This window comes from Scyliorhinus torazame, chromosome 15 (assembly GCF_047496885.1).
Source record: "Scyliorhinus torazame isolate Kashiwa2021f chromosome 15, sScyTor2.1, whole genome shotgun sequence".
In the NCBI taxonomy this organism is placed as follows: Eukaryota; Metazoa; Chordata; class Chondrichthyes; order Carcharhiniformes; family Scyliorhinidae; genus Scyliorhinus; species Scyliorhinus torazame.
Genome location: NC_092721.1, coordinates 204,766,665 through 204,780,665, shown reverse-complemented (window position 1 = coordinate 204,780,665; position 14,001 = coordinate 204,766,665). Strand labels below are relative to the sequence as shown.

The window sequence follows — 14,001 nt, the reverse complement described above, 5'->3', positions numbered from 1 at the left end:
GCGGGACTAAGTCTCCGCGCCGCCGTGAACGCCGTCGCGTTTCATGACAGCGCAAAACGGGCACGGGCAGGGATTCTGGCCCCCATGGGGCCAGCACAGCGCTGGAGCGGTTCACGCCGCTCCAGCCTTATATCCTGGCGCGGGCTGGGGGCGGCGCCAACCCGCACATGCACAGTGGTGAAACGCCAACCGACACATGCGCGGTAGACTCACGGAATGCTCCGGCCCCGACGCAACATAGCGTGAGGGTTCTGGAGCCGGTCGCGCAACAAAGTAGGCCTGGCGGGGGGAGAAGCCGGCCCGCCAATCGGTGGGCCCCGATTGCGGGCCAGACCCCATTGGTGCCCCCCTCCCTGGTGAAGGAGTGCTTTCACCCGCACCACAGGCCGCCCCCCCCCCCCCCCCCCCGACCCTTCACGCAGAGTTCCCGCCGGCAGCGACCAGGGGTGTACGGCGCCAGCGGGACTCTGCCGTTTCCCCGTGGCGGCCCATCCAGGCCGGAGAATCGACGGCCTGGCAAAACGTGCCGGCGCAAATGGCGCCGATTCTCTGCACCTCGGAGAATCGCGCGTCGGGGCGGCGTGGCGTGGTTGCGGCAATTCTCTGGCCCGGCCGGGGCTAGGAGAATCGCGCCTCCTATCTCTCATCTTCTCACCATCATCTGAAAACAGTATCAGTTTTCACGTGTAGGTTAACACACCCAATTCTACCTCTTTCAATCCTCCTGCTGTCCCTACATGGTCACTCAGCTTCTCAGACTAGGAACTGGATGAGCAGAAATTTCCCCCAGTTACATTTTGGGATTCTAGTTCGTGTTCCAAACTCCATTTCCTAGCCACCAACGCCATCTATCCCCATGGGAACTATTTGCAGCTGAGCAAGATCTGTTTTCAAATTTTCATCCTGTTTATCAAATTCCTCCCCGCCCTCACTGCGCCCACCATCCATGACTTGCCCTCCCCCTCCCCAACTCCATAACCTCGTCCAACCCTCTGATATCAGTCGCACAGTGGTTAGCACTGTTGCTTCACAGCGCCAAGGGCCCGGGTATAATTCCTGGCTTGGGTCACTGTCTGTGTGTAGTCTGTACGGTTTCCACTGTCTGCGTGGGTTTCCTCCGGGTACTCCGGTTTCCTTCCACAAGTCCGAAAGACGTGCTGTTAGGTGAATTGGACATTCTGGTTCGGATACTGGGATCACGATGGGCTGAATGGCCTCTTTCTGTGCTGTAAAACTCGGACACTTCTACGAGGAAAGCCAGTTCCTGATCGAGATGTCTGCAATCTGCTTCTTGAAATGGAGTAGTAAATCATCTCTTCGAACACATCAGAAAAAACATGTGGAGGGACCCTGGAATTGAAATTTGCAAAGAATAAGGGCAGCACGGTAGCATTGTGGATAGCACAATTGCTTCACAGCTCCAGGGTCCCAGGTTCGATTCCGGCTTGGGTCACTGTCTGTGCGGAGTCTGCAAATCCTCCCCGTGTCTGCGTGGGTTTCCTCCGGGTGCTCCGGTTTCCTCCCACAGTCCAAAGATGTGCAGGTTAGGTGGATTGGCCATGATAAATTACCCTTAGTGTCGGGTGGAGGTGTTTAGCTGGAGGTGGGGCTGTTTAGCACAGGGCTAAATCGCTGGCTTTGAAAGCAGACCAAGGCAGGCCAGCAGCACGGTTCGATTCCCGTAACAGCCTCCCCGAACAGGCGCCGGAATGTGGCGACTAGGGGCTTTTCACAGTAACTTCATTTGAAGCCTACTTGTGACAATAAGCGATTTTCATTTCATTTCATTTCAGGTGTTGACTTTGGGTAGGGTGCTCTTTCCAAGAGCCGGTGCAGACTCAATGGGCCGAATGGCCTCCTTCTGCACTGTAAATTCAATGATAATCTATGATTAATCTAGGACAAAGGTTCGGCACAACATCGTGGGCCGAAGGGCCTGTTCTGTGCTGTATTTTTCTATGTTCTAATACGTTTGGTTTTTATCCAGCTTATTTGGAAATGCTCAAGGAATGTCCTTAGAAACCACTTGACCAGTTCCATTCTATGCCGAGAGCAACCATATTATTGAAGAAAAGCATTTTTGATTATTTCTGGAAAGAGAGACGCGTTGCTAAAACTTTTCATCTTGCAGTCACCTGCACAAACACAAGAATGCCAAATTTCAAATCATAACAATTTATAGTGGAAGTAATAAAAGTGTGTGGATTGGTTGGCAAATTGACTCTGACAGAGGCATTGCCGAAACAACGGGAACGATAGAATTCCCAAGCTCCCGGGCCATTCAAAAAAGGCACGAGGCTTGAACATGTTCCTTTTGTTTGCAGAGAAAGGGTCCTTGCATTTGAATATATGTTGCACCCAATGTAAGTGAGCCACGTTATAAGTTTGACTGATTATTGGTTGTTAGTGTAGCTATTAACAGTTTTTAAAATGAACAGTAAAATGTATAAATTGCAGGGTTCCCAGCAAAAAATCATATATACAAATTAAAATTTTGAATATGTGAACAAATGGTCCCAACATAAGAGATCTGTTTCAGCGAAACCGGCCCCATGATTCCCAGTACCCTCATTTTAACTGGGTGAGCAGCATGGTGGGCATCTCTTGGCTGGTTGTTGAAATTCAAATGAGGGGTGGAATTTAAATAAATAGTTAACGTGTGGCATGCATGGGAATATGAATTTGATTAGAGATAGTCAACACTGTTTTGTGAAGGGTAGGTCATGCCTCACAAACCTTATTGAGTTCTTTGATAAGGTGACCAAACAGGTGGATGAGGGTAAAGCAGTTGATGTGGTGTATATGGATTTCAGTAAAACGTTTGATAAGGTTCCCCACGGTAGGCTACTGCAGAAAATACGGAGGCATGGGATTCAGCGTGATTTAGCAGTTTGGATCAGAAATTGGCTAGCTGGAAGAAGACAAAGGGTGGTGGTTGATGGGAAATGTTCAGACTAGAGTCCAGTTACTAGTGGTGTACCACAAGAATCTGTTTTGGGGCCACTGCTGTTTGTCATTTTTATAAATGACCTGGAGGAGGGCGTAGAAGGATGGGTGAGTAAATTTGCAGATGACACTAAAGTCGGTGGAGTTGTGGACAGTGCGGAAGGATGTTACAAGTTACAGAGAGACATAGATAAGCTGCAGCGCTGGGCTGAGAGGTGGCAAATGGAGTTTAATGCAGAAAGGTGTGAGGTGATTCATTTTGGAAGGAATAACAGGAAGACAGAGTACTGGGCTAATGGTAAGATTCTTGGCAGTGTGGATGATCAGAGAGATCTCGGTGTCCATGTACATAGATCCTTGAAAGTTGCCACCCAGGTTGAGAGGGTTGTTAAGAAGGCATATGGTGTGTTAGCTTTTATTGGTAGAGGGATTGAGTTTCGGAGCTATGAGGTCATGTTGCAGCTGTACAAAACTGTGGTGCGGCCGCATTTGGAGTATTGCGTGCAATTCTGGTCGCCGCATTATAGGAAGGATGTGGAAGCATTGGAAAGGGTGCAGAGGAGATTTACCAGAATGTTGCCTGGTATGGAGGGACGATCTTATGAGGAAAGGCTGAGGGACTTGAGGCTGTTTTCGTTAGAGAGAAGAAGGTTAAGAGGTGACTTAATTGAGGCATACAAGATGATCAGAGGATTGGATAGGGTGGACAGTGAGAGCCTTTTTCCTCGGATGGTGATGTCTAGCACGAGGAGACATAACTTTAAATTGAGGGGAGATAGATATAAGACAGACGTCAGAGGTAGGTTCTTTACTCAGAGTAGTAAGGGCGTAGAATGCCCTGCCTGCAACCGTAGTGGACTCGCCAACACTAAGGGCATTCAAATGGTCATTGGATAGACATATGGACGATAAGGGAATAGTGTAAATGGGCTTTAGAGTGGTTTCACAGGTCGGCGCAACATCGAGGGCTGAAGGGCCTGTACTGCGCTGTAATGTGCTATGTTCTCAGCACCAAAATTATCCATCAGAAGATTTGGTGATCACAGGCCCCCTCTGCCCCAGAGGGCTGTGAAGGCCTGGTCGTTGAGTATGTTCAAGACTGATTGATTCCTACGTATTAAATAATGGGGTTAGTGCGGGAAAATGGTGTTGAAGTAGAAGGTCGGCCACTAGAATGGCAGAGTGGGTTTGAAGTGCTGAATAACTTACTCTTGCTCCTATTTCTTATGTTTCCAATGGCCTACCTGCAAAGCTGCACACCCCTTCCACACCTGGGATGGTTTACCCGCTCTTCCTGTAGTTTATGTTGAGCCTGGTTTTAGAAGTGCAACAAATTCAAAGGTTTGATGATCAGAAGGGAAATGAGAAGCGAAAAATCACCCTTATGAATAGAACAGATTTTTTTCTTAGCAAAGCATTTGTCACTTATGTGCATGTTTGGTGCAGCGTAGAGGCGATTACACCCAAGGTGGTTAGCGATTAAAGCAAATTGAAGAGATTGTTTTCCCTTGATATTGGACTCAGTTATAACTTGCCTACAAGGATTTAATACTGACATGGGATCTCTAGCACTGACATCACATGCTGTGCGTATTTATTTTCTTGAGAGCAGATTTGACAGTGTGCAAAATCAAGTGGGGTCTCGACAAAATCAGTGGAGAAGACTGTTCTGATTGGATGATGGGTCAACAACCAGTGGGGACAGATTTAAAGTGATTAACAAAAGGTTTGATAATAAATTGAAATGAAATAAATCGCATATTGTCACAAGTAGGCTGCGAATGATGTTACTGTGAAAAGCCCCTAGTCGCCACATTCCGGCACCTGTTCGGGGAGGCTGGTCTGGGAATTGAACCGTGCTGCTGGCCTGCCTTGGTCTGCTTTAAAAGCCAGCGATTTAGCCCTGTGCTAAACCAGGCATGAAAAAGCCATTGGGAGGGACAATTTTTGAAGCTGGATTCGACCACCATGTTATAATTTGCACCCTAGTCCAGCAATGTAATCATGACACCACTACATCCATTTAATAAGGCTTTGACAAAGGTTCATCTGGACTCGAAACAGTAAGAAGTCTTACAACACCAGGTTAAAGTCCAACAGGTTTGTTTCAAATCACTAGCTTTCGGAGCACTGCTCCTTCCTCAGGTGAATCACCTGATTAACCTGGTGTTGTAAGACTTCTTATTGTGCTCACCCGAGTCCAACGCAGGCATCTCCACATCAAGGACTCGAATCGTAGCTCTTTTCTCCCCCTACAGATGCTGCCAGACCTGCTGAGATTTTCCAGCATTTTCTTTTTTGGTTTCAGATTCCAGCATCTGCAGTAATTTGCTTTTATCCGTTAAATATTACTTGGTGATCGCGGCTAAATGTTCTGCCTAACCTGCCTATTCTTTATACAAGATGTCTTTCTCCCTGCAGTGAGGTTGATAAAGTCCTGGCTGGCCTGGAAATATTATCAAAGATATTTGACCAGCAGAGCTCCCCATTGCTGACACGGCTTATCCAGCAGGTACTGACACTTTCTGTTTTAACATGCGTATGCTCTAATCTTAAACCTGTGATTCTTGTCTTGTTTCCTACCTTGTTATTTCACACCCTGTTAGCGCGATCAGCATGATTGAACCTCCCAACAGACACCAGAATTAGGAGCAGGAGTAGGCGGCTTGGCTCCTTGAGCCTGCTGCACGTTTTAATAAGGTCATGCCTGATTTGATTGTGACCAAATCACCACATTCTTTCCTGCTCCCCTTCTCCCTTTTTGATCATAAATCTATCTGGCTCAGTTTTGAGTAAATTCAAAGTCCCAGCTTCCGCTGCTTTTCGGGGAACAGAATTCCCCAGGCTAATGGCTCTCGGAGATTCTCCTCATCTCTGTCTTACATCCCTTCATGAAAACATAAGAAAAGACAGGAGTCTATGACAGGTGAAGACCTTGAGATGATTGTTATCACTGAGGAGGTAGTGATGGGCAAGCTAATGGGGCTAAAGGTAGACAAGTCTCCTGGACCTGATGGAATGCATCCCAGAGTGCTAAAAGAGATGGCTAGGGAAATTGCAAATGCACTAGTGATAATTTACCAAAATTCACTAGACTCTGGAGTGGCCCTGGTGGATTGGAAATGAGCAAACGTGACACCACTGTTTAAAAAAGGAGGTAGGCAGAAAGCGGGTAATTATAGGCCAGTGAGCTTAACTTCGGTAGTAGGGAAGATGCTGGTATCTATCATCAAGGAAGAAATAGCGAGGCATCTGGATGGAAATTGTCCCATTGGGCAGACGTAGCATGGGTTCATAAAGGGCAGGTCGTGCCTAACTAATTTAGTGGAATTTTTTGAGGACATTACCAGTGCGGTAGATAACGGGGAGCCAATGGATGTGGTATATCTGGATTTCCAGAAAGCCTTTGACAAGGTGCCACACAAAAGGTTGCTGCATAAGATAAAGATGCATGGCATTAAGGGTAAAGTGGTAGCATGGATAGAGAATGGGTTACTTAATAGAAAGCAAAGAGTGGGGATTAATGGGTGTTTCTCTGGTTGGCAATCAGTAGCTAGTGGTGTCCCTCAGGGATCAGTGTTGGGCCCACAATTGTTCACAATTTACATAGATGATTTGGAGTTGGGGACCAAGGGCAATGTGTCCAAGTTTGCAGACGACACTTAAGATGAGTGGTAAAGCAAAAAGTGCAGAGGATACTGGAAGTCTGCAGAGGGATTTGGATAGGTTAAGTGAATGGGCTAGGATCTGGCAGATGGAATACAATGTTGACAAATGTGAGGTTATCCATTTTGGTAGGAATAACAGCAAAAGGGATTATTATTTAAATGAGAAAATATTAAAACAGCTGCTGTGCAGAGACCTGGGTGTGCTAGTGCATGAGTTGCAAAAAGTTGGTTTTCAGGTGCAACAGGTGATTAAGAAGGCAAATGGAATTTTGTCTTTCATTGTTCGAGGGATGGAGTTTAAGACTAGGGAGGTTATGCTGCAATGTATAAGGTGTTAGTGAGGCCACACCTGGAGTATTGTGATCAGTTTTGGTCTCCTTACCTGAGAAAGGACAATTGGCGCTGGAGGGTGTGCAGAGGAGATTCACTAGGTTAATCCCAGAGCTGAAGGGGTTGGATTACGAGGAGAGGTTGAGTAGACTGGGACTGTACTCGTTGGAATTTAGAAGGATATGGGGGGATCTTATAGAAACATATAAAAGTATGAAGGGAATAGATAGGATAGATGCAGGCAGGGTGTTTCCACTGACGGGTAAAAGCAGAACTAGGGGGCATAGCCTCAAAATAAGGAGAAGTAGATTTAGGACTGAGTTTAGGAGGAACTTCTTCACCCAAAGGGTTGTGAATCTATGGAATTCCTTGCCCAGTGAAGCAGTTGAGGTTCCTTCATTAAATGTTTTTAAGATAAAGATAGATAGTTTTTTTCAAGAATGACGGGATTAAGGGTTCGGTGTTCGGGCCGGAAAGTGGCGCTGAGTCCACAAAAGATCAGCCATGATCTCATTGAATGGTGGAGCAGGCTCGAGGGGCCAGATGGCCTACCCCTGCTCCTAGTTCTTATTTTCTTATGAGTAGGCCACACGGCCCATTCAGTATAATCATGGCAGATCTTCACTTTCCCGATCTCTCCTTTAATTCCTTGAGACACCCAGAATCTGCCTATTGGTCTTCTTCTGATACTGGACCAAATCTTTTTTGCCTATTGCTTCTTGGGTTCCTGATCTGATAACACCACTACTTTAAAATTCCACATTCATTTATTCGGGGATTAGGTACAGAGTAATCATAGAATTTACAGTACAGAAGGAGGCCATTCGGCCCATCGAGTCTTAGAAAGAGCACCCTACCCAGGCCCACATCTCCACCCTATCCCCATGACCCAGTAACCCCACCCAACACTGAGGGCAATTTTGGACACTAAGGGCAATTTAGCATGGCCAGTCCACCTAACCTGCACATCTTTGGACTGTGGGAGGAAACTGGAGCACCCGGAGGAAATCCACGCAGACACTGGGAGAACGTGCAGACTCCGCACAGACAGTGACCCAAGCCGGGAATCGAACCTGGGACCCTGGAGCTGTGAAGCAATTGTGCTAACCACTATGCTGCCCAGTAAAGCTCCTTCCACACTGTCCCCATCAAACACTCCCAGGACAGGTACAGCACGGGGTTAGATGCAGAGTAAAGCTCCTTCCACACTGTCCCCATCAAACACTCCCAGGACAGGTACAGCACGGGTTAGATGCAGAGTAAAACTCCCTCTACACTGTCCCCATCAAACAGTCCCAGGACAGGTACAGCACGGGGTTAGATACAGAGTAAAACTCCCTCTACACTGTCCCCATCAAACACTCCCAGGACAGGTACAGCACAGGGTTAGATACAGAGTAAAACTCCCTCTACACTGTCCCCATCAAACACTCCCAGGACAGGTACAGCATGGGGTTAGATACAGAGTAAAACTCCCTCGACACTGTCCCCATCAAACACTCCCAGGACAGGTACAGCACAGGGTTAGATACAGAGTAAAACTCCCTCTACACTGTCCCCATCAAACACTCCCAGGACAGGTACAGCACATGGTGAGATACAGAGTAAAGCTCCCTCTACACAGTCCCCATCAAACACTCCCAGGACAGGTACAGCATGGGGTTAGATACAGAGTAAAACTCCCTCGACACTGTCCCCATCAAACACTCCCAGGACAGGTAAAACATGTATATGGAAGCAGTGCTTAGCTATGAAATTTTCTCACAGGAGCACACACCTATTGAGCCGCTATAATATTGTTCTGTTCCTCATGGAAACCGTTTTTGTGGTTTCTATAATCAAGATTGCTAATAGCCCCCTAATTAGGGACAGTTTTGTGGCTGTGGCCGGTGCCCACCAGATGCTGTTTCCCTTCTACAGCTACCAGAGAGGCAGGATTATTTTTCCCTGGGCCAAGTGAAAACAGTACATGTTAGACCCTTGTAAAGAAAGGTTATTACAGTTGTCCAGCGTCTTCCCAATCTCTGCACATCTCAAAACGCTTTGCAACCAGTGAAATACTTTGGAAGTGCGGTCAGTGCTGGAATTTGGAAGCTGCGGCACTTCTTTTCTGCAGGGCAATTCAAGGGAGCAACTGAGATAATCTGTTTTAGTGACTTTTGTTGGGGTACATAATGACCCAGGATACCATGAATAACTCTATTTTCCTTCATTTTGGCCATGGGATCTTTTACCATTCGGGAAGTTGGCAAGCTGAGTATCTATTTAATATCTGATCTGAAAGATGGTGCCTCCGACAGTGCGGCACGTCCCTCAGTTCTGCATTGGGAGTGTCAGCCTAGGTTATGCACAGACATGCAAACCCACTTTCTCATTTATTACTACTGGGAATCCGTGGGGCAAAATCGAGAAACTCTGCCCCCAAGCTATCCCCTTCCAGAAATATTTTTTTTAAATTATGGAGTTCTGCTCTAATTTGGTACAGAAATACAGGAGTGGGGAACTTGAGATGAATCCCCATTAGACGTACATGACCTTGTATGACATATATGCCCGTATATTAATATGTTGAAAGGTGTTGACAAAATATTAACGTATTATTAGAACTGGTGACCAAAGGCTCGGTCAGAGGGGTTTTCAGGAGTGTCCTAGTGGCCGAAAGTGAAGTGGGGGAGGTTTAGGAAGGGAATTCCCATTCTTATGGCCCAGGCAGCTGACTGCACAGCCACTCATGGTGGATTCAAATCAGGAATGCGCAAGAGTTCCAGAATTGACAAAACTAAGAAAATTTCTCCAAGATCAACTTCCCTGCCTATAGGAACGTTTAGAAATGTTGAAATTTTATTGGATTGATCTGGGCGGTGTGGGTACTGGATTTATCCGGGATCCGGGCAGTTTATGTATGATTGATCCGGATGTGAATTGATCAGATGGGTTCGGGGCGGTGTATTTATCGGATTGATCCGGGTGGTGGTTGTTTTGCAGGCCAGCAGTCAAGGTGGTGATCAGGAACTGGAGAACCTGGTTGTGAAGCTGTCCGTCCTGAAGGACCTCCTGTCGTCCATGGAGAGGAAGGTGAGAGACTGAGGACTTTCTGCCATGTAATGAATGGTGCCTGTGAGTGCAACCCAAGAAGGCTCACATTGCGTGCCTGCTGTGTTGTGGAGAGCACAAACACCCTTGCCTCTCAGGCACTCTGCCTTCTCCCCGAATCATGAGCTCTCACTGGCTGGGTATGATGATTACACACTCGGTTGTATTATCTTGTTCATCGGCACAAATAAAGATCTCAATGTTGTTTTTGATCTTCGCAGAGGAAGCTAGAAATAACACAAGTCAGTCTTCCTGCAGGAGGCTCTGCTGATGGTTGATGAAGATAGTGCATGAGGATGTCTGTTTAGAGGATAGTGGGCATTGATCAGCCTGAAAGCGTTTCCCCCCCACTGTATTTGATAATCTGAATTCTGCTCCCTATATCGCGTATAAACAGACACAGCGGGGCAATTAAACTGACTAGGTTGCTCTACACAGAACCAGCATAAACTTAATGGGTCAAATAGCCGACTCCTGTGATGAAGTGACCTTGACCATAAATTGTAAAATGGTTCACAAAGGAGGGGTAAGGCTGACTAGGGGCTAAAACGGAGATCCTAAAAAGAAATTGTGAAGGGTGAGGCCACGGTTGAGGGACCAGAGAAGTATTTTACATCTGTTTTCACTTAAATGCAATATCATTGTCCCTGTAAAGGAAGAGGTAGTAGAGAAATTGCGTAGGGTAAAATCAGTAACGGGGAGGCACTTAACAGATTGTTCGCAGGGAGATTGTGGCGTGATGGTCATGTTCCTGCATGTTTCTGGGAACATTAATAAATCTGGAACATGAAGATAGCCTTAGTAAGGTGACCATTGCGGCTACCATCGGTTGTTGTAAAAACCCAGTTGTAAAATCTGGTTCACTAATGAGGGAAATCTGCTGTGTTTGCCCGGTCTGGCCAACACGTGACTTCAGACCCATGGCAATGTGGTTGACTCTTGACAACCCCCCTGAAATGGCCAAGCGAGCCACTCAGTTCAAGGGCAATTGGGAACGGGCAACAAGGCAACATCCACATCCCAGGAAAGAATTTTCAAAACTTGACAGGTAATGTGGTCCGAATGGGATGGGTCCTTGGTTGCTGAGGGCAGTAAAGATGGAAATTGCACAGGCTCTTTCACAGAATGGGGGCTTCAGTGGCTAGGTCAGCATCTTTGTCTGCCCAATTGCCCTTGAGAAGCTGGTGGGCTGCCTCCTCGAACCGCTGCAGTGCCTCTGGTGTAGGTATACCTGCACTGCTGTTAGGAAGGATATTCCAGCGTTTTGACCCAGTGACAGGGAATGTGCTGGATCCAGTGGGGCTGGTGCCAGAGGACCGGAGCACTGTTAACGTAGCAATTCCGTGCAAATAAGGGGAAGGGGATAAACCCATCGATTTTAGATCAATTACCCCAAAGGTGGAGAAACTGGACACCAGGTTTCCATGGAGCAGAAACGTACAAGTGTTTGAGGGGAAAGAGAGAAAGCCAGAGCCAAGCTTCATGAGGTTTGGATGGAGGAATAACATTGGATGTAATGGCAGGCAATCACTCCTGTTTATCGTAATGTATTAATAGTTAATTAATTTTAAGTTGATCCTTGCCAGACCTGCATTTATTGCCTGAGTTGCCTCTAAGGAGGTGATGTTGAACCTTCTCTTACGTTGCTGGGTCAATTCAGGGAGCAAGTTGAGGGTCAGGCACATGGTGGGACTGGAGTTGTTTCTCGGCCCAGATCAAGTAAGACAACAGATTTCCTTCCCTAAAGGGCATTGATGAACTAGTTGGATTTTAATGACAGCCCGATAGCTTCACAGTCACTTTTCCTGATTTTGTTTCAACTGAATACAAATTCTCCTTGGTGGTGGTGATCTTTGGGTTCCCAGGACCATTAGTACAATAGCGTTAACAACAAAACTGTATCCTTTCCTATCGTCTTGCCCATTTCCTCAAAGAGCAATAACTCTAGCTATAAAAATTAAAATTGGGCAACTCTTTCAAAGAGCCGGCGCTGGCATGAGGGCCGAATGGTTGTTTCCTGTGCTCTATCATTCTGTGATTAATTTGGGAGAAAATGAGTTCACAGTTGGAAAAATTTGGGAATAATAAATGAAAGCCAGCATGGATTAGTTTGAGACAAATTGCGTTTGACCGAATGAAAACAAAGCTGCTGGAAAAACGCAGCAGGCCTGGAGAGAGAACCCAGAGTTAACATTTCGACTCCAATACGACGACTCTTCCAAAGAAGAGTCCTATTTGGCTGGAACCATTAACTATGTTTCTCCATCCACGGAGGTTGTCAGACCTGCCGAGTCTTTCGAGCACCTTCTGTTTCTGTTCCAGATCGCCAGCATCTGCAGTATTTTGCTTTTTGTTTTGTTTTCAACCAGTTTGTGTTCTTTTTGAGAAAGTAATTGTTGAAGTAAAATGTTGGGGAGGGTAGTGTGGATGAATGTGTTGGCTTTCAGAAGGCATTTGACAAAGTACCATATAATAAACTACACAATTGAAGCCAATGGAAGTGAACGGGCAGTGAATGCGTGGATATATAATTGAATAAGGAGCAGAAAGCAGTGAACAGTTTTTAGAATTGGGGGAATAGGCAGTGGTGTCCCCCGGGGATCAGTATTGAGGAACTTCAACATTTGCAATTAACAACATTTTGAAGTGTGGTTCAGACAAATGAGACAGTTACAGGTTTCAGAAGGGATAGACTAGTCAGACTCGCGTGGATAAAATGTAATGCAGGGTGAAAAAAAGCAGACAAATCTGGGAGGAAAAATAAGGATAGACAATACAAACTAAACCAGCTGATTTTGAAAGAGGTTGCTGCAACAGAAGCCGATGTAGACCAGCCTTTTCAAAAGTGGCAAGACAAGTTGAGACGATTAAAAAAAGAAAAGGCACACAGGATCTTTAGCTTCATAAATAGAGGCATCGAGTACAAAAGCAGGGAATTATGCTCACCCTTTATTCAACACTGGTTAGGCTCCAGCTGGATTATGGAGTTCTATTCTGGTCACCATTGTTAATGTTGGAATCCTGTTACAGTGAAGTGCGAGCTTTAGTTTGTATGTGAGTGCAGTTGTTACTAATTGGGGAAAGATTAGAGAATTAATCTTAAGTATATAAGAACTGGTTTATACCAACGTTGGGGGAGGAAAAGCAGAGTCTGTGCCCGTGCACTGGTTTTATGAATAAACCTGTGTTAAGGAAAAGACTCGCTTCAGATTCCTCCTCTGCTCAAGGCATGAACTTTAAGCATACTCCAGGGAGATTGTCGAGGCTTTGGAGCGAGTTCAAAGATTTACTAGAATGGTACCAGGAACGAGGGCCCTCAGTTATATGGAGTGACTCGAGAAACTGGGTTGTTAGCCCAGAGAAGGTTATAGAATAAGAAGCAGGCCATTTAGCCTGCCTTGTCCATACTGACTGTGTGGAGGAGCGGTTCACCCACTGGTGCTCCCCTGCTTTATCCATGTAGCTCTGCAATTCTTTTCTTTTCTTTTCAGACAATGATCCAGTTTTGTTTTTAAGTGACCCTGCCTCCATCTCAGTGTGAAATCGTTTTTCTTCGTGTCACCATTGTTTCTATTTCCTTGAATCTGTGCAGCCTTGTTCTCGATTGAGACTAGTTTCTCCCTATCCAGTCTGTCCATATCCCTCATGGCTTTTAATACCTGTATCAATTCTCCTCTCAGCCTGCCCTTCTCCAAGGAAGACAGTCCCAGCTTCTCCACTATCATTCACCCCTGGAACTATTCTCATCCATTTTTTCTGTACCCTCTCTAATTCCTTGACATTCTGCCCAGCGATGGACACAATGCTTCAGTTGAGGCGAAACCAGAGCTCTACACAGATTTAACTTTAAAATAGCACTTTATATAGATTTAACTTTGTTGCTATTTTACTCTGACCCTGTTGATGACGCCCTCAACCTGTCTTGCAGCTTTCAATGATTTATACACGTATGCACCCAGGTCCC

General features: G+C 46.1%; 1 protein-coding gene across 1 annotated transcript in view; it reads left to right on the top strand.

Moving 5' to 3' along the window:
• The window catches only part of inppl1a (inositol polyphosphate phosphatase-like 1a), a 234,805-nt gene that overhangs the window by 121,886 nt on the left and 98,918 nt on the right, over window positions 1-14,001 (top strand). Inside the window, exons 6-7 of the mRNA XM_072477475.1 lie at window positions 5,368-5,458; window positions 9,930-10,019. Coding sequence (XP_072333576.1) covers window positions 5,368-5,458; window positions 9,930-10,019 — 181 coding nt within the window. The remainder of the gene's footprint in view (window positions 1-5,367; window positions 5,459-9,929; window positions 10,020-14,001) is intronic.